General features: G+C 43.2%; 2 protein-coding genes and 1 long non-coding RNA gene across 3 annotated transcripts; 2 read left to right on the forward strand and 1 right to left on the reverse strand.

Moving 5' to 3' along the window:
* Window positions 1-1733: 1733 nt before the first annotated feature.
* LOC116710350 (merozoite surface protein CMZ-8-like) lies at window positions 1734-10151 on the reverse strand. Its single transcript, XM_032549362.1, has 2 exons — window positions 10075-10151; window positions 1734-2410 (listed from the first exon to the last, which is right to left on the reverse strand). The coding sequence occupies exons 1-2, from the start codon at window positions 10149-10151 to the stop codon at window positions 1795-1797; spliced, it is 693 nt and encodes a 230-aa protein (XP_032405253.1). The 3' UTR covers window positions 1734-1794.
* LOC116709952 (14-3-3 protein beta/alpha-1-like) lies at window positions 9677-27034 on the forward strand. The gene is made up of 7 exons (XM_032548721.1): window positions 9677-9824; window positions 13837-13997; window positions 15194-15334; window positions 18323-18446; window positions 22876-23039; window positions 23170-23265; window positions 24586-27034. Exons 2-7 carry the CDS (start codon window positions 13845-13847, stop codon window positions 24640-24642), a joined length of 735 nt encoding a protein of 244 aa, XP_032404612.1. The 5' UTR covers window positions 9677-9824; window positions 13837-13844; the 3' UTR covers window positions 24643-27034.
* LOC116709953 (uncharacterized) lies at window positions 18453-22757 on the forward strand. Its single transcript, XR_004337006.1, has 2 exons — window positions 18453-19155; window positions 22549-22757. It is a non-coding gene; the product is annotated as an uncharacterized LOC116709953 (long non-coding RNA).
* Window positions 27035-27398: the final 364 nt, after the last annotated feature.

The following is a 27398-nucleotide window of genomic DNA, read 5'->3' on the forward strand; positions in this document are numbered from 1 at the left end:
GATTTTATTTTAGCAGAAAAGGTTTTGGACTAAACTGTTACTCGTGTTAGCCACGTTAGCACCAAGTACAGCTAGTCAGTCAACCATCGCTGTGTTCAGGGAAGCGCTGATTAATAATCGAGAAATAAATATCAAGCCTGGAAACTTGATACCGTAACGGACTGAATGTTATGTTTTTAACGTAATCTTTGCTCGTCTTACGGGGCGCAGGCGGTTGCCACGGTAACAGGTGTGCTTAGTAGGAGTGGTTTTGAGTTGATCACCTGTTCGGGTTATTTTACCTTTGTTTACCTTTGCTGTGGCTCATTACAGCCCCTGTAGTTTATAAATGTTGGACTAATTACCTCGTCGTTTGTGAGTTTACGTCATTCACAACAAACATCCAATAGAATAAATATATTTCATACACAACAAATGGCTTCTACCGCGGTAATTATGTGAAATTAAATTAATTATATCCCAACTTCAGAAGATTTGCCTTTACCTTTACGGAGCTCTTTGGTTCCTCCTATCAGTCTGTAGCTTCTCATATTGAGGTCAAAGTTCAGATCTACCATAACTGACTGACACCTGCTGGCCTCGGGTTTGCAACCAGCTTGTGACTGAGAAACCAGTAACCTGCTCCCAGACGACGACATGAACTTGTTAGTTTTTCTGTCCATGTAGTAGCTGATATATTGTGAAAGTCCGGTAGAAATGATGCACTAATCAGTCATGTTTACATAGAAACAACTTGCTGCGAGGCTTTGTTTGTGAGACTTGCGGTCACGTGGGTCGGTTGTGGGCAGAGCTTGGTAAGGTCCATTGTCTCCCCCCTGCATGACTCACTCACAGCTGCCAGTTGATGGCAGACAATTAATTACCATAGCAACGGAACAAGGAGCAGGAAGAGCTGCTTAGGACTACAAATACGCATCACCAGGGGCAATTCTAGGATCTGACCTTTAGGGGGGCTTAGTCCCCAGTAAGGCTAAGACCCATGAAAAGATGTTCGTTGGTGCGGTTTTCTAAATCTAACTGCTTATTTACATACATTCACAAACAAAATTAAGAGACAGTAATTCATAGAATAAACAATATTCATTTTACTCAAACATATACAGTACCTATAAAGAGTGAAATCAGAGAAACTTTAAATTTTTCCCAGAGGTGTATAAACTCAGTTTGAAACAGAATCTCTAGACCACATCATACCTGCCAACATCTGCTAACATTAATGAGACACAAGCAGCTGTGGAGTGACACAGTCCTAGTGGGGTCTGCTGCCCAGAAATTAAAATAAAATCTACTCAGAACTATGCATTTCCAGTCATTTGAAGAACATTTTACTTAATGCATAGGATTAATAAACCTAAAACCAGTGTATTATCAAGGTAGAAGTGCATATGTCTGGTATATTAGGATTGTACCGATTTAAATTGACTGGTGTAATATAGATTCGCATTAACCATTTGTATTGCAGTAACCTTAAGAGTGAGTTAACAGTTTGTTTCTGAGCCTTTGTACAGACAGATTGCCAGTCCTCCAGTGACAGGTTTACTCCCAGGTCTAATTTCCAGGCTTCTAGTTTCAGTGTTAAGTCCTCTAGGGAATTCAAAACCATAAAGTTGTAGAATTCTGAAATCGCACCTTTACTTGCGCTGTCATGATCTGCATTGTGGAAGGGGGTGAAGGCAGACGGGGTAGACCAGGTAGAAGTGAATGATGATTTAATGATAAGTAAGCGGTACAGATGATCCAACAGAAAATAGTCCTAAATCCCTGGCAGCACTGCTGAGCGGAAATCAGGGCTCATCACAGGTAGCGACAGGGTGAACTAGGGGGCGACAAAAGGTAACTAGGGGGCGACAAGGAAACACTAGAGGGCAACAAGGAAACACTAGAGGGCGACAAGGAAACTCTAGAGGGCGACGAGGAAACACTGGGAACACTAGGAAACTCGGAAAAGGCACTGGGGAACCCAGAGGAGGAAACACTAAGAAACTCAGAGGAAACACTAGGGGATGACAAGGGACAACTGGAGGCACTAAGAAATTCTGGGGAGGCACTGGGAACACTAGGGGGAGACTCAGAGGGAACACTGAGACCACTGGGGAGAGGTGACTCGGAGGAATCACTAGGGGGCAACGAGAGAACTATGGAAACACTAGAGGATGACGAGGAAACACTAGGGGCAGGAAACGAGGAGGGAGCACTAAGAAACTCGGAGGGACTAGGAAACGACGAGGAAACACTAGGGAATGACAAGGAAACACTGGGAAGCTCAGAGGGTACGCTAGGGAATTCGGAAAAAACACTAGGGGACTCAGAAGGAACATTAGGGGGCGTTAAAGGGTCACTAGGGGCACTCGGGAGTTTGGAGGGGGCATTAGGAAGCCCGGAGGTGGCGGCAAGGTGGGGGACATGGAGTCTGAGTGGACAGTGTTCCGTGCCTCCATTATCGAGGCGGCTGATCGGAGCTGTGGCCGCAAGGTTGTCGGTGCCTGTTGCGGCGGCAACCCTTGAACCCGTTGGTGGACACCTTTGGTGAGGGATGCCGTCAGGCTGAAGAAGGAGTCCTATTGGGCCTTTTGGCCTGTGGGACTCTGGAAGCAGCTGATGGGTACCGGCGGGCGAAGCGACATGCGGCTCGGGTGGTTGCTGAGGCAAAAACTCGGGCGTGGGAGGAGTTTGGAGAGGCCATGGAGAAAGACTTCCATACGGCTTTGAGGCGATTCTGGTCCACCATCTGGCGCCTCAGGGGGGGAAGCAGTACGGCACCAACACTGTTTATAGTGGGGATGGTGTGCTGCTGACCTCTACTCGGGACGTTGTGGGCCGGTGGGCAGAGTACTTTGAAGACCTCCTCAATCCTACCAACATGCCTTCCATTGAAGAAGCTGAGCCTGGGGACTCTGGGTTGGGCTCTCCAATCTCTGGGGACGAGGTCGCAGAGGTGGTTAAAAAGCTCCTCGGTGGCAAGGCCCCGGGGGTGGATGAGATCCGCCCGGAGTTACTTAAGGCTCTGGATGTTGTAGGGTTGTGTTGGCTGACGCAACTCTGCAATATTGCATGGACATCAGGGGCAGTTCCCTTGGATTGGCAGACTGGGATGGTGGTCCCCCTGTTCAAAAAGGGGGACCGGAGGGTGTGCTCTAATTATAGAGGGGTCACACTCTTAAGCCTCCCTGGCAAGGTCTATTCAGGGGCCCTGGAGACGAGGGTCCATCGGATAGTCGAACCTCGGATTCAGGAAGAGAAGTGTGGTTTTCGTCCTGGTCGTGGAACACTGGACCAGCTCTACACCCTCGGCAGGATCCTGGAGGGTGCATGGAAGTTCGCCCAACCAGTCTACATGTGTTTTGTGGACTTGGAGAAGGCGTTCGACCGTGTCCCTCGGGGAGCCCTGTGGGGGGTTCTCTGGGAGTATGGGGTACCGGGCCCTTTGATACGGGCTGTATGACCTGTATGACCAGTGTCAGAATCTGGTCCGCATTGCCGGCAGTAAGTCGGGCTCGTTTCCGGTGAGAGTTGGACTCCGCCAGGGCTGCCCTTTGTCACCGATACTGTTCATTACTTTTATGGACAGAATTTTTGGCGCAAGAATTTCTAGCTCAAGGTGTTGAGGGGATCCGTTTTGGTGGCCTTAGGATCTCATCTCTGCTTTTTGCAGATGATGTGGTCCTTCTGGCTTCATCAGGTCGTGATCTGCAGCTCTCGCTGGAGCGGTTCGCAGCCGAGTGTGAAGCGGCCGGGACGAGGATCAGTGCCTCCAAATCCGAGGCCATGGTCTTGAGCCGGAAAAGGGTAGAGTGCCTTCTCCGGGTCAGGGGGGTGTCCTGCCCCAAGTGGAGGAGTTCAAGTATCTCGGGATCTTGTTCACGAATGGGGGAAGAAGGCAACGGGAGATCGACAGGCGGATTGGCACAGCGTCTGCCATCAAGCGGGCGCTGTACCGGTCCGTCATGGTGAAGAGAAAGCTGAGCCAAAAAGCGAAGCTCTCGATTTACATGTTCCCACCCTCATCTATGGTCATGAGCTTTGGGTCATGACCGAAAGAACGAGATCGCGGATACAAGCGGCCGAAATGGGTTTTCTCCGTAGGGTGTCTGGGCTCTCCCTTAGAGATAGGGTGAGAAGCTATCTCACCCTATCTGTGAGATAGGGAGATGTGAAGGAGCCGCTGCTCCTTCACATCGAGAGGAGCCAGTTGAGGTGGTCAGGATGCCTCCTGGACGCCTCACTGGTGAGGTGTTCACGTCCCACCGGGAGGAGGCCCTGGGGAAGACCCAGGACACGCTGGAGGGACTATGTCTCTCTGTTGGCCTGGGGAGAGGGAAGTCTGGGCCTCCCTTCTGAAGCTGCTACCCCCGCGACCCGACCCCAGATAAGCGGAAGAAAATGGATAAATGGATGGATGGCATCTATGATCCCAGCAAATGGTGATTCGCCAAGTGATTATAGCTCAAGGATTTTTGAAAGGCATATAGTTATTCTCCCCCTTCATAATTATGTGCTACTTTGTGTTACTGTATCATGTAAAATCAAAATGAAATACAAGCGGATTTGTGGTTTTAATTCAAAAAGCTGAGTTGGAATGATGTTCCAAGGTATGAACTTTATAATCTGAATTTTCTAATTCGGATAGATGTGCATATATTAGAACATTTTCACATCTATGGCTAATATTTTCATCTGATATTGATCTTATTTCAATGTTTAGAGAAAATATATAAATACTGCTGGTCCAATTTAGCCAAATCTGTATCTTCTTCTGACAGGTTTAAAATATTTTAACACTTTTTTTAATGTTACTCTCCCATCCGAACATAAAAAAAACTTCCGGCACGCCATCTCTGCAGTTTCCTCTCTTTATTGTCTCGCTGTTCACTTGTAACCTGGTTCTTAAAGCCTCTACATTAAAGCTGAAATTTCATCACACTAAAAGATGAACGAATTCATTTAAGACCCGGACTTTAAAAAGGGATCCGGAGCGTGGAGAGCTCAAACGCTTTCCGCAGAGGAAGAGTCTAAATTTAACACACTTCTAGGTCACAGTGAACTGATTTAGCTTTAGAGAAAACGACTAACTGAACACGTTTAGGATGCGGAGTTTCTGTGAGGCGTGAATCTGGATGTAAAATTATAACGGAATGTAATAAATATGCAGCATTGATGCAGTATGTTTTTATTTTCTCTATTTTTATTTTCCTTTCCAGCATAATGGTTTTATAAGTAGGGGCAAGAAGAAGAACAGTAAGTCTAGTCTTTGCTACCATCTAGTGGCCACTATTGTGAACTAAAACTCTGGGATTTTTTTTTTTTATCTGAGTTTTAACAACAAATAAAATAATATTCTTCTTTTAGTTTATTCCATCCTCTCACACACACACTTTAAAAAAACATTTGAGTAAGTTTTTCACCAGTATGGAGTGAATATTTCTTGAAATATATTACGTAACCATGCTGTTAGTGATTTTCAGCAATGATAAATGATGGAGCAAAGATAATAAAATGTTTAATGTTGCCATTCTTATTGAAAAAAACTTAATTTTAAATAAAATATTAAGAACTGCAGGGGAATTAGGGAAGTGATACAGTTCCTATAACAGGTTTGCTCCCACTGAAGGAACGTTATGAAGATTTGGGGTTTTAAATTATTTAGCTTGGTGTTACATGAACAGATACATTTGGTTTGCAGACAGACACTATATGCAGCAATAACAATCAAACATAATGTGAAGATCAAATTAAAATTGGCACCATAAAGACAAAGAGAACCCTTAAAAATATGGTTGCAATATCCTGTATTGCCCCTCAGTGGGGAAAATGAGAAATATGAGGAAGTACAAAACCGATTATAGATAAGGATAAGCAAATTTATAAGAACACAGTTATCATTTGGTATTTCAGCCTCAATATTTAATACTTTGAATGGGAGTAGCTTATCAACAAATAATTCATTTCCCCTTGGTGATCAATAGAGTTGATTCTGGTTCTGATTCTGAATTATCCTTCTCTTCAGTTTGTCTTCAGTTTTCAGAAACTCTTTATTTATTATTACCTTATCTGTTTCAAGTTATTTCAGAGATCATTGTGGGTTTTTCTGTCATTAACAAAGATTAAAAATATTGTCCACTTTAATTAAGAAAATAATTTAGTTAATCCTAATATCACTTACAAAAATGTTTAAACTAATTTAACGTCGAGCAGTAAAAGAAAATAAAGTTTTGTGTCTTTATATTAGGGCTGGGCGATATCGACGTAAAGTTTCATCGCTATATTTTATGGTAATATTGTGATACGGATAAAAGTGACAATAAGAATTTATTTTTATTTCTTCTTTAAGTAACTGTATGACTGTGTGTCACAGCAATAACAGTCCTACAAACACAAATGCTTCCCTTGAAAAATAGGGACAAAAAACAACTTGTAATGTGCTTCTTCAGGACACACTACAAGTGTCATAAAGACACTTGAGATATCAAATGAGATATTGTTTTTAAAATAAGGGAACACAGTTATTTCTATAGATGTTTGTTTGGAGTCCCAACTCAAGTGGCTGTAATTCAACAACCCAAGTCAAAACCAGCAATGTGTGTCTTTGTGTCACAGTTTCACCCATCTGTTTCACGATTCAAGTTCAACTTGGTTGCAGACTGTTAAAAAGTAAAATGTTTGCTCCGTCATCTTCCTCTTTTTCCCCCCTTTTAACCATACGCACACACTCAGCACACATCCACATGATATGTGGATGGGGCTGCACAGTGGTGCAGTTGGTAGCATTGTTGCCTCGCAGCAAGAAGGTCCTGGGTTCGATTTCCGCGGTCTTTCTGCATGGAGTTCGCATGTTTTTCCTGTACGTGCCTGTGTTCTCTCCGGGTACTCCAGCTTCCTCCTACAGTCCAAAAACAAGACCGTCAGGTTAATTGGTTTCTCTAAATTCTCCATAGGTTTTATTTTTCCTCCACAGAAGGAAGCTGTGTGATGTGTATGATGCTTTGAAACACATCCGCAGATATTCTGTTTATCTCAAATGTTGTTTCAAAGCGCTGTAGTCGCTACTGGATGCAAACTTGTGGAAATTTTGGTCTTTTCCTTTCTGTCACTTTAAAAATCGAAATCATTTTGGAAATATACATTTTTGACCTTATTTTATGAAATACTTAAACTGTGTGATGAGTGAAGTTAAGAAACATTTCATGGAGGGGAGGCAAATCACTAAATGTAAAATTACATAACACGTTTTACTATTTCTACATTTTTCACTAAAAAACATGTTTATACCTTCAAAGGTCAATCTTTAGTTGTCCGGACAAAAACACAAATACAGTAAAAAATTATCTTAAATATTAATGATTCCAACAGTGTGACATACGGGTGACTTTTGTGTTTTTGAAACAATTGCTTCTGAATCTGTATGATGGGGTGAGCCACAGCATGAAAGCCACGTTCAGGTTTTCAGTGAATAAAGGTAGAAATTATTGAACATCATCATAATATGAAATCACTAAAAAGACATGCTGGAGTCATGAAGCAATTAAACAGAATTACTTTTAAAACAATGGTTAAATTCTGCTGTTTTTAATGTTTGACACTTTCCACAAATCATTATAAATCATCATTGTATAATAATTGATACAATGATGGGTATAAACGTAGTTTATAGCTTCTAGTTAAATCTGTTTCCATTATGAAAAATAATTACCTTTCGTATATCAAACTGAATATAACTGAATAAAAAAAATTTTCTTTTAATTTATTTTAAACTTATGTGATAGTGTTTATTCAATATTTTATTAAGCTTAACTTCATTTAATCTTATTTAGGATATAGATTTCTTCAAAAATCTGGAAGAATACAATCAATAGTATGATCCACGTTATTAGGGACACTTTTTACCACCATTTTGGCCTTCAGAAATGCTAAAGTGCTTCATGGCACAAAATCAGCACACAGATTTGGGTCCATTTTAACAAAATAACATCACACAAGTAGAAACCAAATACAGCCTTTCTTTACATAGTTTTCATCCTGGGAACACAGAGTGCAGATGTCACTGATGACCTCAGTGGTCTACATGTTCATGCCTTAGCAGAAATAAATTTAGGCCCCAGACCGTTCAGTGCTTTATAGACCATACGGAAGATTTTAAATGTTATCCATTGACGAACAGGGAATAGCTGCTGTGAATAGCTATTGTCATAATGTGATTTATTTTTCTTTTATTGGCATTTTGGATGCAGCTGCATGACTATTTTTTCACAGGCAGCTCTACATATCAGTGCTCTGTTTTGTTAGAAGACTCTTAATTCTAAAGAGAAATAAAACACATCTGAAGTTTAGCATTGCTTTTAGCAATGCAAATCGCAATTTTTTTTATGTGATTTGTGAAACTTAAATTTGAATCCAAATGAGACTTTCAGTTTTGTCTTGACAGAACTGAATGAAATCCTCTACCATAAGACATAGGATGTTTTTCTTTGTCATTATATTCCTAGAACATAGCAAAGTTGCTATGTGCCCTGAGTAATAAACAAACAAGCAAACAAATAAATAAGTAAATAAATAACAAAAGCATATAAATATCTGTTGCTAAGGTCCATGAACTTGGTGTCAAAAATACAATTTAAAAAATGCCTCAATTGGTCTTGGACCATGATGAGACAAGGCAACATGGAGCTGTTTCATCAGTGTAACTATACAATGAATGCCTTGTCCTGTAAAAACACCGCCTAGTGGTAGCACACAAAGATTAAAAAATGTGGGAAATTGAGGCTTGTGAGACATCGGGAGGTGCTGGTGCCTTTCCAGCTAACGTTCCGGGCAAGAGGCGGGTTACACCCTGGACAGGTCGCTAGTCTGTCGCAGGGCAACACAGAGACAGACAGGACACACAACCATGCACACACACACTCACACCTAGGGAGAATTTGGAGAGACCAATTAACCTGACAGTCATGTTTTTGGACTGTGGGAGGAAGCCGGAGAACTCGGAGAGAACCCACCATGCACAGGGAGAACATGGAAACTCCATGCAGAAAGACCCCGGGCCGGGAATCAAACCCAGGACCTTCTTGCTGCGCCACTGTGCGTCAGTGTGCCGCCCTCGTGAGACACCATAATACAAATAAGTAATGAAGAACAATGCAAAGAAAGAGAAAAAAACTATATATATATATATATATGTGTGTGTGTGTGTGTGTGTGTGTGTGTGTGTGTGTGTGTGTGTGTGTGTGTGTGTGTGTATAATATAAATGTACATTGAAGGTTTGATCTGATCCATAATATACACAATAATGTATAATTAGAATTTAAAATCTTCCATAGTGTGGTAACTGGATCTAAAACAAGACAAGTATTTAGCTTTATATTAGTTTAATTTATTAAATACAAGTCTCTGTAAAATTTAGCTTTAAAAAAGCAAGTTAGAAATAGGCTTTTCTATATACACACGTCTATAATATTTGTAATATAAATATTATATATACTATATAGATATGTAATATTTGCCCACACAAGGCCGCATTGGCTGACATGATGCTGAACTTAGATACGACAGCTACGGTCTCATGGAAACAGTTGCCACGGAGACTGGCGGACGTCATCCTGTAGCGGTTGCCATGGACCTCCTGACGTCAAAGCCCCTCGCAAGATGGTTAGGAAACCCCCTGGCGCCGTTGCCATAGATACTGGCGGGGGAGGGGTGGGGTTTAGAGGAAGCGGAAGTGTCAGAGCAGGCGGAAGTGGTACTGCCCTGAATATCCCGAGCAGCGAACGGAGGACGGCTTGAGATACTCCCATCGTTAAGAGAATAAAATCAGGATCCCTAATACGCTCAAAATGTGAGTTTACTAATGTATTTATCGAGCAATATCTAATATGAAGGCTAAGCTAAGTTTTCACAGGGGAACGGCAGTCGGACCGGTGGTCCCGCGGGCTGCCTCTGCGGCGGAAGGTGCCTATTGTGGTTTGGGGCAGGGTGCGAGAATTTAGGCCAGAGAATGTAACCAGATCATGAGAAATAAGCTATAAAACGTTTGCGGCACGGTTGCAGGTACTAGCGGCGCAGTCGGTATGCTGCAGATGATTTGCCTTCGAAAGCACGAGCTCGGCTCGATGCGAGCCGCAGACCGTGTGGGGAGGGAGAAGCTTCTCTCGAGTCTGGCCATTTTGACAGCTTAGCAGCGGCCGAGCTGTCGCGAGAGAGCAGCCGAACAATTTTAGCATCTTGTGCTAAGTACGCATCACGGCGCACTGCCTGTAAGAAGCTCTGTCTTTAAAAAGATTATATAAATGCACATTTTGTTCTCAATCGCTGTATGTAAATCGGTGTTATAAGAAACGTAGCGCGGTTGTGAATGGCTGAGCTCCGTCATGGCGCAGTGAAACGAGCTAACACACCCTCCATATTTCCCGGGAGTTTTCGCCTCATATGCGACGTTTATTTTTTACTGAAAATTGAAAATTGCTTCCTAGGAATTCCAAATCGCTTTGATTAGCTTGAAAGAAATGCTATATTTGCCCCAGATTGGAGAATCGGGCCTTCGGTTGGGTGTCGCCGCTCGGTCAGGTCCCGCTTGCTAGCGGCTAAGCTAGTAGGCGCTAATCTATCTCTCCATCTTAAAATTCCGCAGGGGAATGCGACAAGGAGGGCGTAGCTGTTAGCACGCCGAGCCAGCCGGAGGAACCGAACGCTCTCGACTCGGTAGTTGTTTTTCAAGCTTTTAGTGAATCGATGCGTTATGTTGTGTTCGGTCCTGTCCGCGGTTTGAAGATGGTGCCTTTTGGGGGGTTTTTTCTTTTTTTTTCGGCGTGAGTAAGCCTGTTAACAACCAGGTGGTTGGATAACAGCCCTGCACGTGTAGAGTGAGATACTGGCGTGCTGGATGATCGGAGCTCAGTTCGATCAATTTTATTCGATCCGTGTGTCATTAATGTCATCTATTTAAAACTAAACCGGGACAAGCGGCATTACATATATAGAGGTAATCTGAATAATAGCCTTACATGTTTGTGTTTAAGCTATCACCAGGAAGAAGAAGATACGTGCAACGTGTATATTTCATTTATGTCTTTTTTGTTGTATTTTAATGCAGATTTAATACAGTTAAAATAAAAACTTTGAATTGTAAGTCATGGAACATGTTGTGTTTCAGAAGGGATTTAATGCATTTTTTTCCTTTATTAATTCTGCTCTATTTTTACTTGAACCACTAACATTTCAAGTATAAACGTACTTAATAACCATTAAATAAAAAAATAAAACGATTGATTCCTCAAGGTATGAAAGTATGTCTTCGTTAGTGTTAGGTTTGAGGAAGTGAAAGTACACGCAATATATTTTTAGTAATAGGTGTACATGCACATTTTGAAACGCCAAAAATAACTCATCCCTGCCAGTATTTTTTATTTATGCTGCATGTAGCTAGCACTAAAAAGCACAACTGTCTCTATTGCATTTCATCTGCTGATGAGCAAAACAAGTTTTTATTTTATAGTTTTACCACTGCCTGGTGCTTTTGGTACTTTGTATTTTGGAAAACGAATGGAATGTGACTCGATATGATCAGGTGATTGATTTTGGTGTTTCTCTGCTGTGAGTTTAATTACCCTGTAGAACTGGAGGAAGCATGTATAATTGGTCGCACAATAAGTTGCCCAGATTAGTTTTATCTTTTCACTTGTGGGATTAACTGGAGTTACCAACAGATTTTAACCATCAGTTTTGATAGGAAATAAATTTAAATAAAGCTCTTTAAGTCAATTTAAACTGTTTAATACATGTCAAACTTGATTTTATATAAAATGTATATCATTTAACTCTACTTTTATTTGAGGGTGAAAAGAAATGGAACAAGTGTTTTCTATGTGTCTAACTGTACAGCTTCACAACTACTGCAACTAAATACAAAAATCCAAAGCTTTTTTTTTATTCACATCATCAAATTGCCCTCGTGATTAAAGCAGCACCATCTGGCAATAAATAAAACAGGATGTGGTGAAAGTTTAGGGAAATGCAGCAGTGAACCATCTGTAATCTAACTTAACATGAAAAACTGGATCCAACATATACCCATACGTTGTATAAATGCATCTGATCACTGTTCTATTAAAGCTTTGTTGCTAAAGACTGACTGTCCAAAGAAACGCAGTCTGGATAATATGACACTGGTGATGAAGACATGCAGGTGGGGCATCTTACACCACTGAACTTTCTTATACATTGTGGTGTTTGTTCAGCATCACATTTCAAATGGCTGAGCTGTTCTTGTCCCACTGATGTCTTTCTTTTAATTAGCAGTTGCTAAAAGCACAAATCACTTTGTTTGGTTTTGGATTTGGCAGTTTTCAGGAGGGATGTTTATTTTGTGCTAAATGACAACTCAAACATTTTTACAGTATTTTTTGACTAATTACTCTCGTTGCCAAATATCAATTTGACTTGGAAAACCAATCTGAAGCTATTTTTAATTACTTTTAGATTTAAAAGCTTAATTCCTGATTTAAGTGCCACCTGGTGGTGTGATGAATCCCTACATGTGCATAAATTAACCAAACACCCATTTTGATCCGGTAATTATTAACATTAGTGCACCTTACTGCACAGAAGTCAAGTGTCTTAAGGAAATAAAACCCATTTTGAAGGTGCTACACATTCCCTTTGCAGAGAAAATCTTGTGTTTTATCAAGGCCCAGATGCTTAACCAGCTGCAGCAGAACATCAGCGTTTGCCTGAAGATATGCAGAGTCAAAGCCATGGAAACAAAATGACATAATACCTCGTCTAACTAGTTGAGCAAATGCCGACCTGACGGTAAAAGGAATCGTATGACCACCAGGTTCCTTAAAGAGACACAATTTACACAAATGCTTGTACTTTTTGGCTTTATTAAATTATTTAATGCAGGAAATATTATTTGAGGTTTACATTTGTTGGTGTAGTAAGTGGGAAATGGTTCTTATGTCTGAATCTCTCAGCTCTTATGGGTTCCTGTTGGATGAATGTGGGAATGAAGTTTTTCTAAATATTTTCAGTCTGTTTTGTTGCTTTGTTTAAATTTTTTGTGCCTTAACAACAGAATATTTGAGTCATTGTTTACAGCGTGCCAGCGGTTGTAACAGGAACTCCAACAAAGGTGTTTCTGGAAATTAGCAGCTGCTTATCTGTGCAGGCTGGATGCATAACTGCTATGTAAAGCATGTCAGGTTTGTTTTTCAGTTAAAACAAATAAAAGGTGGCATATTAAAACACTACTTAACTACATTAAACCTATAGCCTGCAACAAAAATGGCAGTTTTTCATTTTGCTATAGAGAACATCTTGCTTCCACATGGAGGTCAGAGGTCAGTTGAGCCCCAATAACACTTAAACTCAGCAGTTTTGAATTTTCATTTGGAAGAAAGTTGATAAGAGCTAATAGTATAACCTGTATTTCTTCTGCTGTCATGGCTAAATATGTAGATTCATGACGGTGAGGAAAACTCCAACATTAAAGTAATTCCTGAAGACTGAGATGGAGGTACGACGGTCCCACTTAGACCTGCTGATGGGTCTGAAGAGCTGAAAGTCTTCAAGGATAAAATAATGACACATTGATTGTTTTGGATTAAGTTTTTAGATCTATTAAGGTTTTTGAAAATGTTTGAGTTTTAAAAATGGTTGTCGATCTGAAGCCCAGTGATCCACCTCCTCCTTGTTCATGTCCTAATTAGGTCATCTACCCTGGAGGTTTCCATGCCACTTGGTCCATTTGCCTTATTCAATGAGTTGTTTGCTGCTTTGATTTAAATAAATAAATAATGCTCTTCCATACTCCATACCCCTAATTTTAAGGTTATTTTTTTGTCTTTCAGCCTAAAAGATGGATAAGAACGACCTGGTGCAGAAAGCCAAGCTGGCAGAGCAGGCCGAGCGCTACGACGACATGGCGGCTGCCATGAAGGCTGTGACGGAGCAGGGCCAGGAGCTTAGCAACGAGGAGCGCAACCTGCTCTCCGTTGCCTATAAGAACGTGGTATGGAAATTATGGCTCTGCAATTAGCTCCTAATCTGGTTTACATCCCACAGTAGAGCTTTTAGTTCACTATAATTATAAATTTAGTTGGATGAGCGTCAGCTATGCTTAAAAACTGATTTTTATGTTTTCGGTTTAAAACAAAAAAAAAGTCAGTTCTGTCATTGTTAGAAGAACCAGTGGCAGAAACACAACCGATTCACTTTCACTCCAAGTGAAAGTCTTTTATGAGTCACTGACTTTCTGCACATCAATGCCAACATAATTATGCTAAAGCCACGCCCATTTTCATGTCACTCTTACCTTTACACATCTGAGTTAATCTGAATAGCATTCAACATTGCTTCAGAGTTTGAGACTTGATGTCATCTTTAGTTCGATCTGTCGCATGACGACCCCTAAAGGTCAACCTGTTTTATCCCCCGCTCCCTAAAATTAGCAAATTTTAAGAAATGGGTTTGTTTTTTAGGTGACCAGGGACAGTAAACTGACTTTTCATAATTCTAGTTTCACATTATTCTCCTGTCCTCTTCCAACAAACATAAATATTTTAATAAGTAGAGATTATTGACAACAGACAAGATTTCATCTCACTCAAACTTTCTTGCACACAATATGCAGGAGCAGCTGCACTGCAGTTTTCCTCTGCTGCTTCGGTTTAGCGTTAAAGATCATTTTTCCTAGCTTGCATCAGTACTAGTAGGAATATATTAAATCACTGTAATTACACTGTAAAAACAGAGAAATGCCAGATACTTTAATCCGCTAAGAGTAATAAATCATTCTTTTGTTGCCATTAGGGCTGTTGTCAGTTATCAATATCAGACCAGATTTAGTTATCAGATAGAAACCGGTGTGTTAAAAAATTAAAAATATCGGCCAATACCAATGTTGGTGCAGATATTTTGTGTATCCCTATTTTTATTCAGTTCAGTCTCGTAGAATATAAGATTTTTGATTAAGGGTACACCTATATTTAAACCCTGATATCCTTCATTTTGGGACATCGATGATTGGGCGATACTTGCATGTGAAGCCGATCTGATCCACCTCAGCAAAAGCCTAAAAATCAGCAGCTGTTTTCTTTTGCTCTGCCATGAGAAGTTTGACTGATGGTCACCCCACTGTGGCCAAACCAGCAACCTTTTTTTTGATGATGTGTTTAATGCTGGTTGTGTGTGTGCTGGTGCCGATAGGTGGGGGCCCGCCGTTCTTCCTGGCGCGTCATCTCCAGCATCGAGCAGAAGACGGAGGGGAACGAGAAGAAACAGCAGATGGCCCGTGACTACCGCGTGAAGATCGAGGGTGAACTCCAAGAAATCTGCCACGACGTGCTGGTATGAACAGGAACAGGGAGGGGCGGCTGAGGGGTGTGAAGAGAATAAAAAACGGGGTGGGTGGTGATAATGGGTCCAGGGAACGGGACGTGGGACTGGAGTTGTTAAATAGGGCAGAGGTGGTGGAAGAGCGACTCATCCTCCCTCAGTGCTGGAAGGCAGGTCGGTGTGCGACGCTCTGCGTGGAGACTCACATCTCTGCTTCGTTTTCTGTAGCAATCTAAACATTTTTAAATAAGACAGGCTAGGATTTTTATAACAAAATTACAGAAAAATCTGTGTTTGAACAGATGTAGTGTCAAACGCCCAATGTAGAAACTAGAGATGCACCGATTCCATATTAATATTTGTATTGGTTCCAATATTTTAAAAAATTCTAGCTCGAGTATCAGTGATGATGTGTCTGATCTATTCAATCTAATTCTATCCTTTATGGTCTGGGTGACATCATGTTTTAGTATTTATTTTACATTATATTTAAAATTCCTAATTGCACTTTCTGAACCATTTGAAAGAATGTTTAGTTTATTTTTACATGTTTGACCCACTTTTTGTTTTAGTCTTATTTATTTTACATTAACTGTTTTACTCTTAACTGCACCAACTGATCAATTTAAAGTTGTTTCTACATGTTTGACCAAGCTTGTGAAGCTGTTGGTGTATTTAGGTCAGTCCAGGAGTGTTTTTCTGTATCAGATGATGCTAAACCTCAGATATCTGTATTGGTAATGAAAGTGGAAAAAGTGGACCTCTAGTTGAAACTAGAAAAGATGGAGAACCTGAAACCTAAAGATGAAATGTAGTTTAAAATCTGCTACATCTCAAACTGGTTTGATTTGCTTCAATTCATCTTTAAGAGCCTCATAAACAGCTGAAGGGTTTTATCTGGGACTCGGCCTCAGCTTGACCCTCAGAGAAACTCTGCCTGCATTTTTAAACACCACAGGTGTGATCAGCTCCACCAGCAGCCGCTTCTTCACATTCTGGCCCCGACGAGCGGAGAGCAGAATCTGCTCAAGGTCAAACGAGACTGAAATATTTCAGCGCATGAGCAGACGGCTAATAATATCTTCAAGGTCAAAGCTTGGTGGAGCCTCAGCGGTGATGATGTGGGGCTGCAGGAATGAAGGGAGGAAAGGATGAGTGGAAGCATGCTGTCCTTAAAGTAGCAGCAGGAGGAAGAGCAGGACCGGCTACTCCAGGACGAAGAAAATAATCGTTTTTGTGACAAATATAATGTCTGAAGATGGAGCTTAGTGTCCAGGGAGTTGACCTCAAATTGCCATCCCACAAATGTATAGCTTTGTTTTCTGTATCATTTTATTGCACAATTAATATTCGAGTCTTAACTGCTGCAATAAAAGAATAAAAATTTTTGACATCAGAACAATCGTTAAATCCAGCCCCTTGGTTGCAGTTTCTCTTATTGGTTCATTGCACTGAAAATTAGGTTTAAAGGGCAGACAACCAAATCTGCACTCTATTTTACCACATCGACTTCTGGCCCTGACAGGACTTGGTGAATTCTGTTTATATTTCACAAACTAGTAACCAAAAAGCCCAAAACCTGGGTAACAGTATCCGCACGTCAAATTTAAGACTTTAACATCTTTTTAATGCCATCTTGAATGAAATTTAAGACTGAAAAAACTAAATATAAGGGATGGTTGGGCATTACAATTAAGCACAGCAAAACTGTGAACCTGGCTTTAGCCCTGTTACACATGACTCTATACATTCTTAATTTTCATAGTGCCTAGCTTAAGTTTTTTTCACAGAATAGCCTTTTATAACTTCTGAAAACTAACTTTGTTCAGCAAACTGGCAATAAATCTGTACTTACCCATGATGATGCTAAAATGCTAGCTAGCTAGCAAGTGTATATTAGTTAGCTAGTCCCTGGAGCCTCACCCATCTCGAGTCACAGAATGCAATGAAGATTTCTATGTGACTCAAACGTCTGCCTGACTGAAAAGTCCAAGAAAATAACTACAATAGAGCAAGATTTAAAATTTCATTAACAAGTTTTAGATCAACTTAAATTTTTTTAAAATGAAAATGTAAGACTTGAAGAATTGGTGGACACTCTGTAGCTCTTAGTTTGGTTGAAGTGAATTTTGGCGCAGTTCAAATATATATGTGAACACCAAGCGGACTGGAGACCACTTCAAAAGCAGGAAGTGGACTATAGCAAAGGGTATTCTGGGTAAACTAGCCTAGCACTAGCTGGAAAAATAACGTGATCTTTAGTTAAAGAGAAATCCTCCAACCACTGAAAGCTGACAATACTCCTTTACATTTCGTGAAGAAAGAAGTTATGCTCATCGTCTTCTTCAGAGGTTTTGTGTTGTTTTCTTCAGTGGTTCTCTGTGCAGCGCCCCCTCAGGCGAGGAGGGGAACAGGTTTTTTCAAAGAGTTTAGTTGGCTTGACAACAGCTGAAAATGTAACAAATGTTGCAACTTTGGTCCCAAATTAAACTGAATCTACCAGAGTGTCAGATGGGAAGAAACCTTAAAACGGTTTCTTTCTTTACTATAAACTTTACTATAAATAAGCAAGATTCCACATGCAAAAAATGTGCAACGTTTAGCTGAGATAAAGATATTGTTGCATTGCAGAAATGTTGGTAAGGGATAACAGGAATGGGATAATGACTGAAAAGTAAAAAATCAGAGGAAAAGTGCTGGATGGTGATTGCTTGAGCAGATATCTGCACATTCTTAGGACAGGTTGGTGGAGTCAGCAGATTAAAATGGGCCTAAATGTAGTCACTGGAACAAAGCTGGGCTCAGTGAAGAGATGCTCCGGGGTGAAGTTGCAGCTGATCACATGATCTGGATAAAACCCTTCTTTAAACCATTAGATGAGGACACCAGCAGCGGCAGCCAGCGTGGCGGGGTGTTGCCTGTTGGGAGCAGAGGGAACGGCTGGTGATAGGGTTCCAGGTTTGTACTGACCGCTGACCTGTTTGTTCCTGTTTGTTCCAGAACCTGCTCGACAAATTCCTCATTGCCAATGCATCTCAGGCAGAGAGCAAGGTGTTCTACCTCAAAATGAAAGGAGACTACTTCAGATACCTGTCAGAGGTGGCCTCTGGAGACTCGAAGAAGGGTGAGGATCACAGCTCAGCCTCACTGCTTCAAAGACGAACAATTCACACCTTCAGTTCCTGCAGTATCCACACGAACTGGAAGAATAAAACCAAAGAAGTTCATCACCTTTTTATCATTCACGTGTGCATGGTATCATTTGCTCACGGACGGTGTTAATTACACAGAATGCATGTGAAGCGTTTCTACAAGCCATTATGTGGAAATGACATAATTGGCCTGAGTGGATGTCATTTGATCTCACGCTTCTTTGTCGTCTATTTATATCCTTTTCTTTAAGCTTCAGTCGAAGGCGCGACCGCCTCATGCAGGCTGTTGCTAAGAGACAGCTTCATCGTTTGTTGCCAAGGGTTTCAATCATCTAATTACCATGGCAATGGGTTGATTGAAATAGCACTGACTAGTAGGGGTGGGCGATATGGACTTTAAGTTTTATCATGATATTTTAAAGTACTATTGCAATAATGATAAAAGTAACGATAAGAAATATTTACTTGTTGTTAGGTAACAGTTTGACTGCATGGACAGATCTAGAAAAACATTTGATCTGTGTGAACTGCACACAGTAACTGCATTTAATTTTATTTTCAAATGTTTTGGTATTTATTGAAACTTTTAGTGAACATCGGAGAAAATAGTAAAAATAACAATCCTGACATTAGTTACAGGTTTCTTTAAACATCAGTAATTGGAGTTTATTGTGACAATAAGTCAAAATTCCATCCATCCATCCATCCATCCATCCATCCATCCATCTTCTTCCGCTTATCCGAGGTCGGGTCGCGGGGGTAGCAGCTTCAGAAGGGAGGCCCAGACTTCCCTCTCCCCGGCCACTTCTTCTAGCTCTTCCGGGGGAATCCCGAGGCGTTCCCAGGCCAGCCGAGAGACATAGTCTCTCCAGCGTGTCCTGGGTCTTCCCCGGGGCCTCCTCCCGGTGGGACGTGCCCGGAACACCTCACCAGGGAGGCGTCCAGGAGGCATCCTGACCAGATGCCCAAGCCACCTCAACTGGCTCCTCTCGATGTGAAGGAGCAGCGGCTCTACTCTGAGTCCCTCCCGGATGACTGAGCTTCTCACCATATCTCTAAGGGAGAGCCCAGCCACCCTACGGAGAAAACCCATTTCGGCCGCTTGTATCCGCGATCTCGTTCTTTCGGTCATGACCCAGAGCTCATGACCATAGATGAGGGTGGGAACGTAGATCGACCGGTAAATCGAGAGCTTCGCTTTTTGGCTCAGCTCTCTCTTCACCACGACGGACCGGTACAGCGCCCGCTTGACAGCAGACGCTGCGCCAATCCGCCTGTCGATCTCCCGCTCCCTTCTTCCCCCATTCGTGAACAAGATCCCGAGATACTTGAACTCCTCCACTTGGGGCAGGACACCCCCCCTGACCCGGAGAAGGCACTCTACCCTTTTCCGGCTCAAGACCATGGCCTCGGATTTGGAGGCACTGATCCCCATCCCGGCCGCTTCACACTCGGCTGCGAACCGCTCCAGCGAGAGCTGCAGATCACGATCTGATGAAGCCAAAAGGACCACATCATCTGCGAAAAGCAGAGATGAGATCCTAAGGCCACCAAATCGGATCCCCTCAACACCTTGGCTGCGCCTAGAAATTCTGTCCATGAAAGTGATGAACAGAATCGGTGACAAAGGGCAGCCCTGGCGGAGTCCAACTCTCACCGGAAACGAGCCCGACTTACTGCCGGCAATGCGGACCAGACTCTGACACCGGTCATACAGGGACCTGACAGCCCGTATCAAAGGGCCCGGTACCCCATACTCCCGGAGAACCCCCCACAGGGCTCCCCGAGGGACACGGTCGAACGCCTTCTCCAAGTCCACAAAACACATGTAGACTGGTTGGGCGAACTCCCATGCACCCTCCAGGATCCTGCCGAGGGTGTAGAGCTGGTCCAGTGTTCCACGACCAGGACGAAAACCACACTGCTCTTCCTGAATCCGAGGTTCGACTATCCGACGGACCCTCCTCTCCAGGACCCCTGAATAGACCTTGCCAGGGAGGCTTAAGAGTGTGACCCCTCTATAATTGGAGCACACCCTCCGGTCCCCCTTTTTGAACAGGGGGACCACCACCCCAGTCTGCCAATCCAGGGGAACTGCCCCCGATGTCCATGCGATATTGCAGAGTCGCGTCAACCAACACAACCCTACAACATCCAGAGCCTTAAGGAACTCCGGGCGGATCTCATCCACCCCCGGGGCCTTGCCACCGAGGAGCTTTTTAACCACCTCGGCGACCTCGCCCCCAGAGATTGGAGAGCCCAACCCAGAGTCCCCAGGCTCCGCTTCCTCAGTGGAAGGCATGTTGGTGGGATTGAGGAGGTCTTCGAAGTACTCTGCCCACCGGCCCACAACATCCCGAGTAGAGGTCAGCAGCACACCATCCCCACTATAAACAGTGTTGGTGCTGCACCGCTTCCCCCCCCCTGAGACGCCGGATAGTGGACCAGAATCGCCTCGAAGCCGTACAGAAGTCTTTCTCCATGGCCTCTCCAAACTCCTCCCACGCCCGAGTTTTTGCCTCAGCAACCGCCCGAGCCGCATGCCGCTTCGCCCGCCGGTACCCATCAGCTGCTTCCGGAGTCCCACGGGCCAAAAAGGCCCGATAGGACTCCTTCTTCAGCCTGACGGCATCCCTCACCGAAGGTGTCCACCAGCGGGTTCGAGGGTTGCCGCCGCGACAGGCACCGACAACCTTGCGGCCACAGCTCCGATCGGCCGCCTCGACAATGGAGGCACGGAACATGGTCCACTCAGACTCCATGTCCCCCACCTCCCCCGGGACGTGTTCGAAGTTTTGCCGGAGATGGGAGTTAAAGCTCCGTCTCACAGGGGATTCCGCCAGACGTTCCCAGCAGACCCTCACAACACGTTTGGGCCTGCCAGGTCTGACCGGCTTTCGCCCCCACCACCGGAGCCAACTCACCACCAGGTAGTGGTCAGTGGACAGCTCCGCACCTCTTTTCACCCGAGTGTCCAAGACATACGGCCGCAGATCCGATGAAACGATGACAAAGTCGATCATCGAACTGCGGCCTAGGGTGTCCTGGTGCCAAGTGCACATATGGACACCCTTATGCTTGAACATGGTGTTCGTTATGGACAATCCATGGCGAGCACAGAAGTCCAGCAACAGAACACCGCTCGAGTTCAGGTCGGGCGGGCCGTTCCTCCCAACCACGCCCCTCCAGGTCTCACTGTCATTGCCCACGTGAGCGTTGAAGTCCCCCAGTAGAACAAGGGAGTCCCCAGGAGGAGCACTCTCCAGTACCCCCTCTAAGGACTCCAAAAAGGGTGGGTAATCTGAACTGTCGTTCGGCCCGTAAGCACAAACGTCAGTCAGAACCCGTCCCCCCACCCGTAGGCGGAGGGATGCTACCCTCTCGTTCACCGGGGTAAACCCCAACGTACAGGCGCCGAGATGGGGAGCAACAAGTATGCCCACTCCTGCCCGACGCCTCTCACCTTGGGCAACTCCAGAGTGGAAGTATGTCCAGCCCCTCTCAAGGAGACTGGTTCCAGAACCAGAGCCGTGCGTCGAGGCGAGACTGACTATTTCTAGCCGGAACCTCTCGACCTCACGCACTAGCTCCGGCTCCTTCCCCACCAGAGAGGTGACATTCCACGTCCCAAGAGCCAGTTTCTGCAACCGAGGATCGGACCGCCAGGGTCCCCTCCCTCTGCTGCCACCCATCCCACACTGCACCCGACCCCTTTGGCCCCTCCCACGGGTGGTGGGCCCATGGGAGGGGGGGCCCATGTTTCCTCTTCGGGCTGAGCCCGGCCGGGCTCCATGGGTAAAAGCCTGGCCACCAGACGCTCGCCATCGTGCCCCCCCTCCAGGCCTGGCTCCAGAGTGGGGCCCCGGTGACCCGCGTCCGGGCGAGGGAACACCAAGTCCAAGGTTTTCCTTCATCATTGGGGTCTTCGGGCTGCTCTTTGTCTGGTCCCTCACCTAGGACCTGTCTGCCTTGGGTGACCCTACCAGGGGCATGAAGCCCCAGACAGCATAGCTCCTAGGATCATTGGGACACTCAAACCCCTCCACCACGATAAGGTGGCAGCCCATGGAGGAGAAGTCAAAATTCATATAAGAAATTTATCACAATAAATGATAAATGATGTCAGTGCTCACCTGTACTGACCAACACTTCAGTTACCAAACGGTTGCCGGGTAGAATCAGAATCATTATTTATACTAAATATTTTGTTTACATGTTTGACATGACTTTTTTCAGGTTGAGTCTCTGAATGGACAAAAGAATAAAATAATAGATTAACAGCACCGGTTTATTGTGTTCCCTCCACTCATAAAGTTTGTTGATATGAGCCGTAGGACAGAGGCGGCTGTACAGGATCACAGTGTGACTGCTGTGTGTGTGTGTGTGTGTGTGTGTTTAAAGAAACGGTGGAGAACTCTCAGAAGGCCTACCAGGACGCCTTCGACATCAGCAAGAAGGACATGCAGCCAACACACCCCATCCGGCTGGGCCTGGCCCTCAACTTCTCCGTCTTCTACTATGAAATCCTCAACTCGCCCGAGCAGGCCTGCTCTCTGGCCAAGCAGGTGAGTTTCACCACACACACCCACAGGCCGCATGTCTGCCTCTCAGCCGTTAACCCGACCTCCGGGAACGGACGCCGAGGATTTCCACCAGTCGGGAAACGGTAACGATGGATTTTTTTTTTCACTGCAGGCTTTCGACGAGGCGATCGCCGAGCTTGACACCTTGAACGAGGATTCATACAAAGACAGCACGCTGATCATGCAGCTACTAAGGGACAACCTTACTGTAAGTATGCAACCAACCGTTATTTTACTAATCCATTTTTTGTTATTAAAACATTTTATTGAAACATCTGTGTGGGGATCCTCCATAATTCCTGGACAGCAGAAATATTCTCCCCTTTTAATCTTGAGCTTCAGTAGATTTGACACATTAAACTTGTTGCCTAACAGTGAGAGACGAGCGAGTTTTACAGGAAAAGCTGCTTTTAGGAGCAGCTGCTCTGATTGGCTGCCTGTCACCAAATGATTTACGTTCTCAGGTTATTTATCCAGCAGTAAAACATCAAACAGCCGCTGTCTGATGGGTTTGGTTGAACCTTTTTTGATTTTCGTTCCATTCACTTTCACCTGCAGTCACTCAGCACAGATGTTGGTTTGGGGTTTAAAAATCAGATTGAGCTTAGCTGATTATTGTTCTGTAATTACTGGTTTTGTGCTGCAGATAGCTTTATAAATGCTAAATTAAAGGAAGGATAGTCTGACCTGCTTCTCATCGTCTACTTTGCACGGAAACATCTGCAATCTGATCAAGAAAGAAGAACTGGAGCCAACATTTAAACGTTTTCCTTCTTTAAACTCAGTGCATCATCCTGGAGTTTAGAGACGAATGAAGTCAGGTGTTCTGAGTTTCCATCTTCTCATTTCTGGCCCAGAAATTCAGCACAGACGTTAGGTTTCTGATGGGAAATATTTCATTTTGACAGTTGCATGTCAAATGATTTAGTCACTCCTTGATCATTAATGGAAAAATCTTTACAGGCAAAAATGTAATAAAACCTTTTTTTAATAACTGCTGAGCTTCTTTTCACATGTTTTTGTTGACTTTTATATTTGGTTAGAAGGCTTCTGTACCATCACCCTAATCTTCCTCTGATTGAATTCAGGAGTCCCTTCTGATCATTAATATTACTTCCAGTCAGGAGATGCATGCTAAATACAGTTTTAAACCCACATCTGCATGTTTTATGACTCACTTTGGGATAAATAGATTCAGATTAGCTTTATTTTATTTAATGTTACAAAAACAAAACGAAGTGAAACGTTGTTTTACAAAGCAATAATTTTCCATTAATAAATAAAAATGAAGTTTTAATCTCTTGAAATCTGCTTCTGTCCCAAAATCACATTTCTTTATCATCCTGCTGTTATTCAACCTATTTCAGTTGGTTTATCACCTGCTGTTCAGCTAATTTACATACATTTACAATAATTGTTTTTTTATTATAAACTCCATTCTTTGTAATCATCCCTCCTGTGTGACTGAGTTTCTGTAAATTCAGGAGCTTTTGACGTTTGGCCTCACAGATGTTTTGTGTGTTTGCAGCTGTGGACATCAGAAAACCAGGGAGACGAGGCTGAAACTGGCGACGCAGACAACTAGAGCGCACTTCACTGTTAACCCATCCCCACACTTCTCCTTCTCCTCTCCCTGTATCTCCTCCTCTTTCTTCTCTTCCTCCTCTCTTCGTACACATAAACAGCCCGTTCATTCCCTCGTTCCCGCCTGTCCGAGCCCGGCTGCCTGACTTCCCTTCTGTATAACCAACAGCATGAATAGCACCCAACCTTCACAAATATTACTGAGCGAACGAGGCGAGGTTCAGGACCCCGCCGCCCGCGCTCGCCCGTTCCCTCCACCCGCCCTCTCTCCATCATGGCACTCCAACACAGACCAGCAGGCTCAGACCTCTGGCTGGTTTAGTCTTATAGCACGCAGAGAGGGTTTTTATCCCAAACCACCAACTCAATGAACATCCTCCAGAGCCCGCCTTCTCCTTTTTATACCTTCCTTGTTTAATCTTTCTCTTCCATCCCTCCCTCCTAACATCTCAGTACGTTCTCTCCCTCCTTCCCTCCTGTCCTAGTGAGTTAAAGCATTTATATAGTTGTCCATTCCTTCTCTGTTTGGCTTTTCATAGTGTACTGGCAAAGAATGGCTGGTTTTATTCCACTTTAAACAAAACAAAGGTTATTAAACTGTCCGTTTATTTTCAACAAACGCTGTGATGCTTAGTTTTTCCTCTAAATCCTCCCGACCTGGGAACGGAGGGGGTGGGTGGTTGTTTGAACAGCAGGGGAATTCTGCTGGGGGTTTATACAGAAGGGTCCTCCATACAAGGCTGTATTGTGACACTGATAAAAGTTAAACAAATGGTTTTTTCCTTTTGGTTTGGGTAATCAAACACTCACTGGTTTCTTTTCTTTTTTTTTTGCCAACTGGGACCTTTAAAAATTTGACGCCATTTCACAAAAAGTAAAAATAGTAAATTGTTCAGCAAAAGTGGAAACATTCCATCTTCATTTTCAGCAAACCCGACCCGCTTGCTTCCCCCTCCTTTCTCTCGCCTGTCCTTTGGTTTACTTTTCCGGGTGTGTTTTGATTCTGTAACCAATCGATCAGTTCCGTTTTTTGAAAACTGTAAAATTGTAAAACATTTTTAGAGCTTAACTGTAAATCTTTGTTGTTGTTTTTTTTTGTGGAGAACAGAATGGTTTTTGGATGTTCGTTACCACCTGCCTGCAGATAAAACCTTGAAGCCGTTACAGTCAGCTGCTGTTTGATGCTTTGGTGAATTTTTTTTTAAAGCAGATTTGTTTCTGCCTTCCTTCTCTGCCCTCATTCTGTCCATTCCTGCCTTTACAAGACAAGTTTAGTCAAGTCTCGTGTTGCAGCTCGCGGCAGAACGCTGCAAAAAATGCCTGCCCTTAGCCGTAGCCGCTAAAATCTTCTGCAGCACGAGTTAAAAATGGTACAGTCTGTGGAATGACACCGCTTCCTGGGACCTGGCGTTTCTATTTCAATCAGACCAACATCAAAATCTTAATTCCTCCCCTGCTACTGAAACAAATGTAGCTCTGGTGGAACTAGTTGCAAAAAGTAAGTTTAGTTTTTGGTGCAGGTAGAAGCCTCAGCAGGTATGTACATTTTAGGAGCCAAATCACAGCCGATCAGCCAATCGAGGAAATGAGAACCTGTAGTTTGGATTATGGTTTTAGAAAAATGTGCAGATCAGTTGAGGCATGTGTCCAACTGCACCGAAACAAATACTAAAAATGAAATCCCCCAAATAATCAGATTTCATATTTGACTTTACATCCTGGTATTGGCAGACGTCAGCTAAAAACACTGCAGCTTTTCCCAAAACATTTTCCCCCCTTTTTCTACTCAGTGTCACAATAACCTTGTCTAAAGCACCATGACATTCCGCTCTGTAGATGTAGAAGGTATTTTTCTTTTTCCTGGGGACAAATATTTTCATGCACTGACATTTTAAAAAGTAGAAAAAGACAAAAAAAATCTCATCCTCCCTGCTGCTTTTTTTTCCTCTTTAGCTGAACAAAAAGACAGTTATTATTCGCTTTCTAAGGACAAAACTGATCCCTTGCAGTAGTGAATGTGGCACCGAGCCTGTCTGTATATCTGGTATCTGAAATCATTTTGTTTTTACTGACCAGTATTCTGCTTAAAATAAAACAAAAATCAACCCAAAAACAACAAAAAAGTCTGCTTCTGTGACGGTTTTCTTGCTTAGCTCGCACGTGGTTGTGAAACTTTAGGGTTAGCTTAAATATACAAAAAATGCAAAAATGGTTTAAAAAAAAAGGGAAAAAAAATCCTGAGTACCTTTCCTTCACTCTGGTTCTTGACGTAAAACTAGTTTTGTGTATGTCTTTTAAAAAAAACCAATTCTAGTTTAACCTTTCATGTTATAAACAGGATAAATTGTAAAAGACGATTTAAAGTGAAATAAAGTTTTATCAGTTCCGAATCAGCCCTTCTCTGTTTGTCGTCACCTGCCAGCCTGGTCATGCTACATGTTTCTGACTTCCTGTTGACCGTATGGTACCGTACATCTAAAGGGGGGTAGGTCACCAAACAGCCAACCAATCAAACAATTTACCAAATAATTGACCAATCAACAGATCAAATCTCTGCCTCAGGTAACTGTTGAGGGGAAAGACTGTTGGGACAGAAAAATGCAAATCTTCATGTTAAGAGGTGTCACTTATCAAGTCTCAGCGACGTTTTAGTCAAATAAAGACACATGCAAAGTTTTATTCTCGTTTGGTCTTCATAGACAGACGAGTCGAGAAATAATTCTGCACAAAAACAAAGGACTTTTGGACTGAATGTTG

Source organism: Xiphophorus hellerii, chromosome 20 (assembly GCF_003331165.1).
Source record: "Xiphophorus hellerii strain 12219 chromosome 20, Xiphophorus_hellerii-4.1, whole genome shotgun sequence".
Taxonomy (NCBI): Eukaryota; Metazoa; Chordata; class Actinopteri; order Cyprinodontiformes; family Poeciliidae; genus Xiphophorus; species Xiphophorus hellerii.

What these genes read in the sequence shown, in the direction of transcription:
- LOC116709952 (XM_032548721.1), top strand. Translation starts at nt 13,845, where the DNA reads ATGGATAAGAACGACCTGGTGCAGAAAGCCAAGCTGGCAGAGCAGGCC. An exon ending in CCGTTGCCTATAAGAACGTG is followed by an intron (nt 13,998 to 15,193) that starts GTATGGAAATTA and finishes TGGTGCCGATAG; the next exon opens with GTGGGGGCCCGCCGTTCTTC. An exon ending in TACTAAGGGACAACCTTACT is followed by an intron (nt 23,266 to 24,585) that starts GTAAGTATGCAA and finishes GTGTGTTTGCAG; the next exon opens with CTGTGGACATCAGAAAACCA.
- LOC116710350 (XM_032549362.1), bottom strand. Translation starts at nt 10,151, where the DNA reads ATGGCCAGACTCGAGAGAAGCTTCTCCCTCCCCACACGGTCTGCGGCT. An exon ending in CCGAGCTCGTGCTTTCGAAG is followed by an intron (nt 2,411 to 10,074) that starts GCAAATCATCTG and finishes CTGTCCACTCAG; the next exon opens with ACTCCATGTCCCCCACCTTG.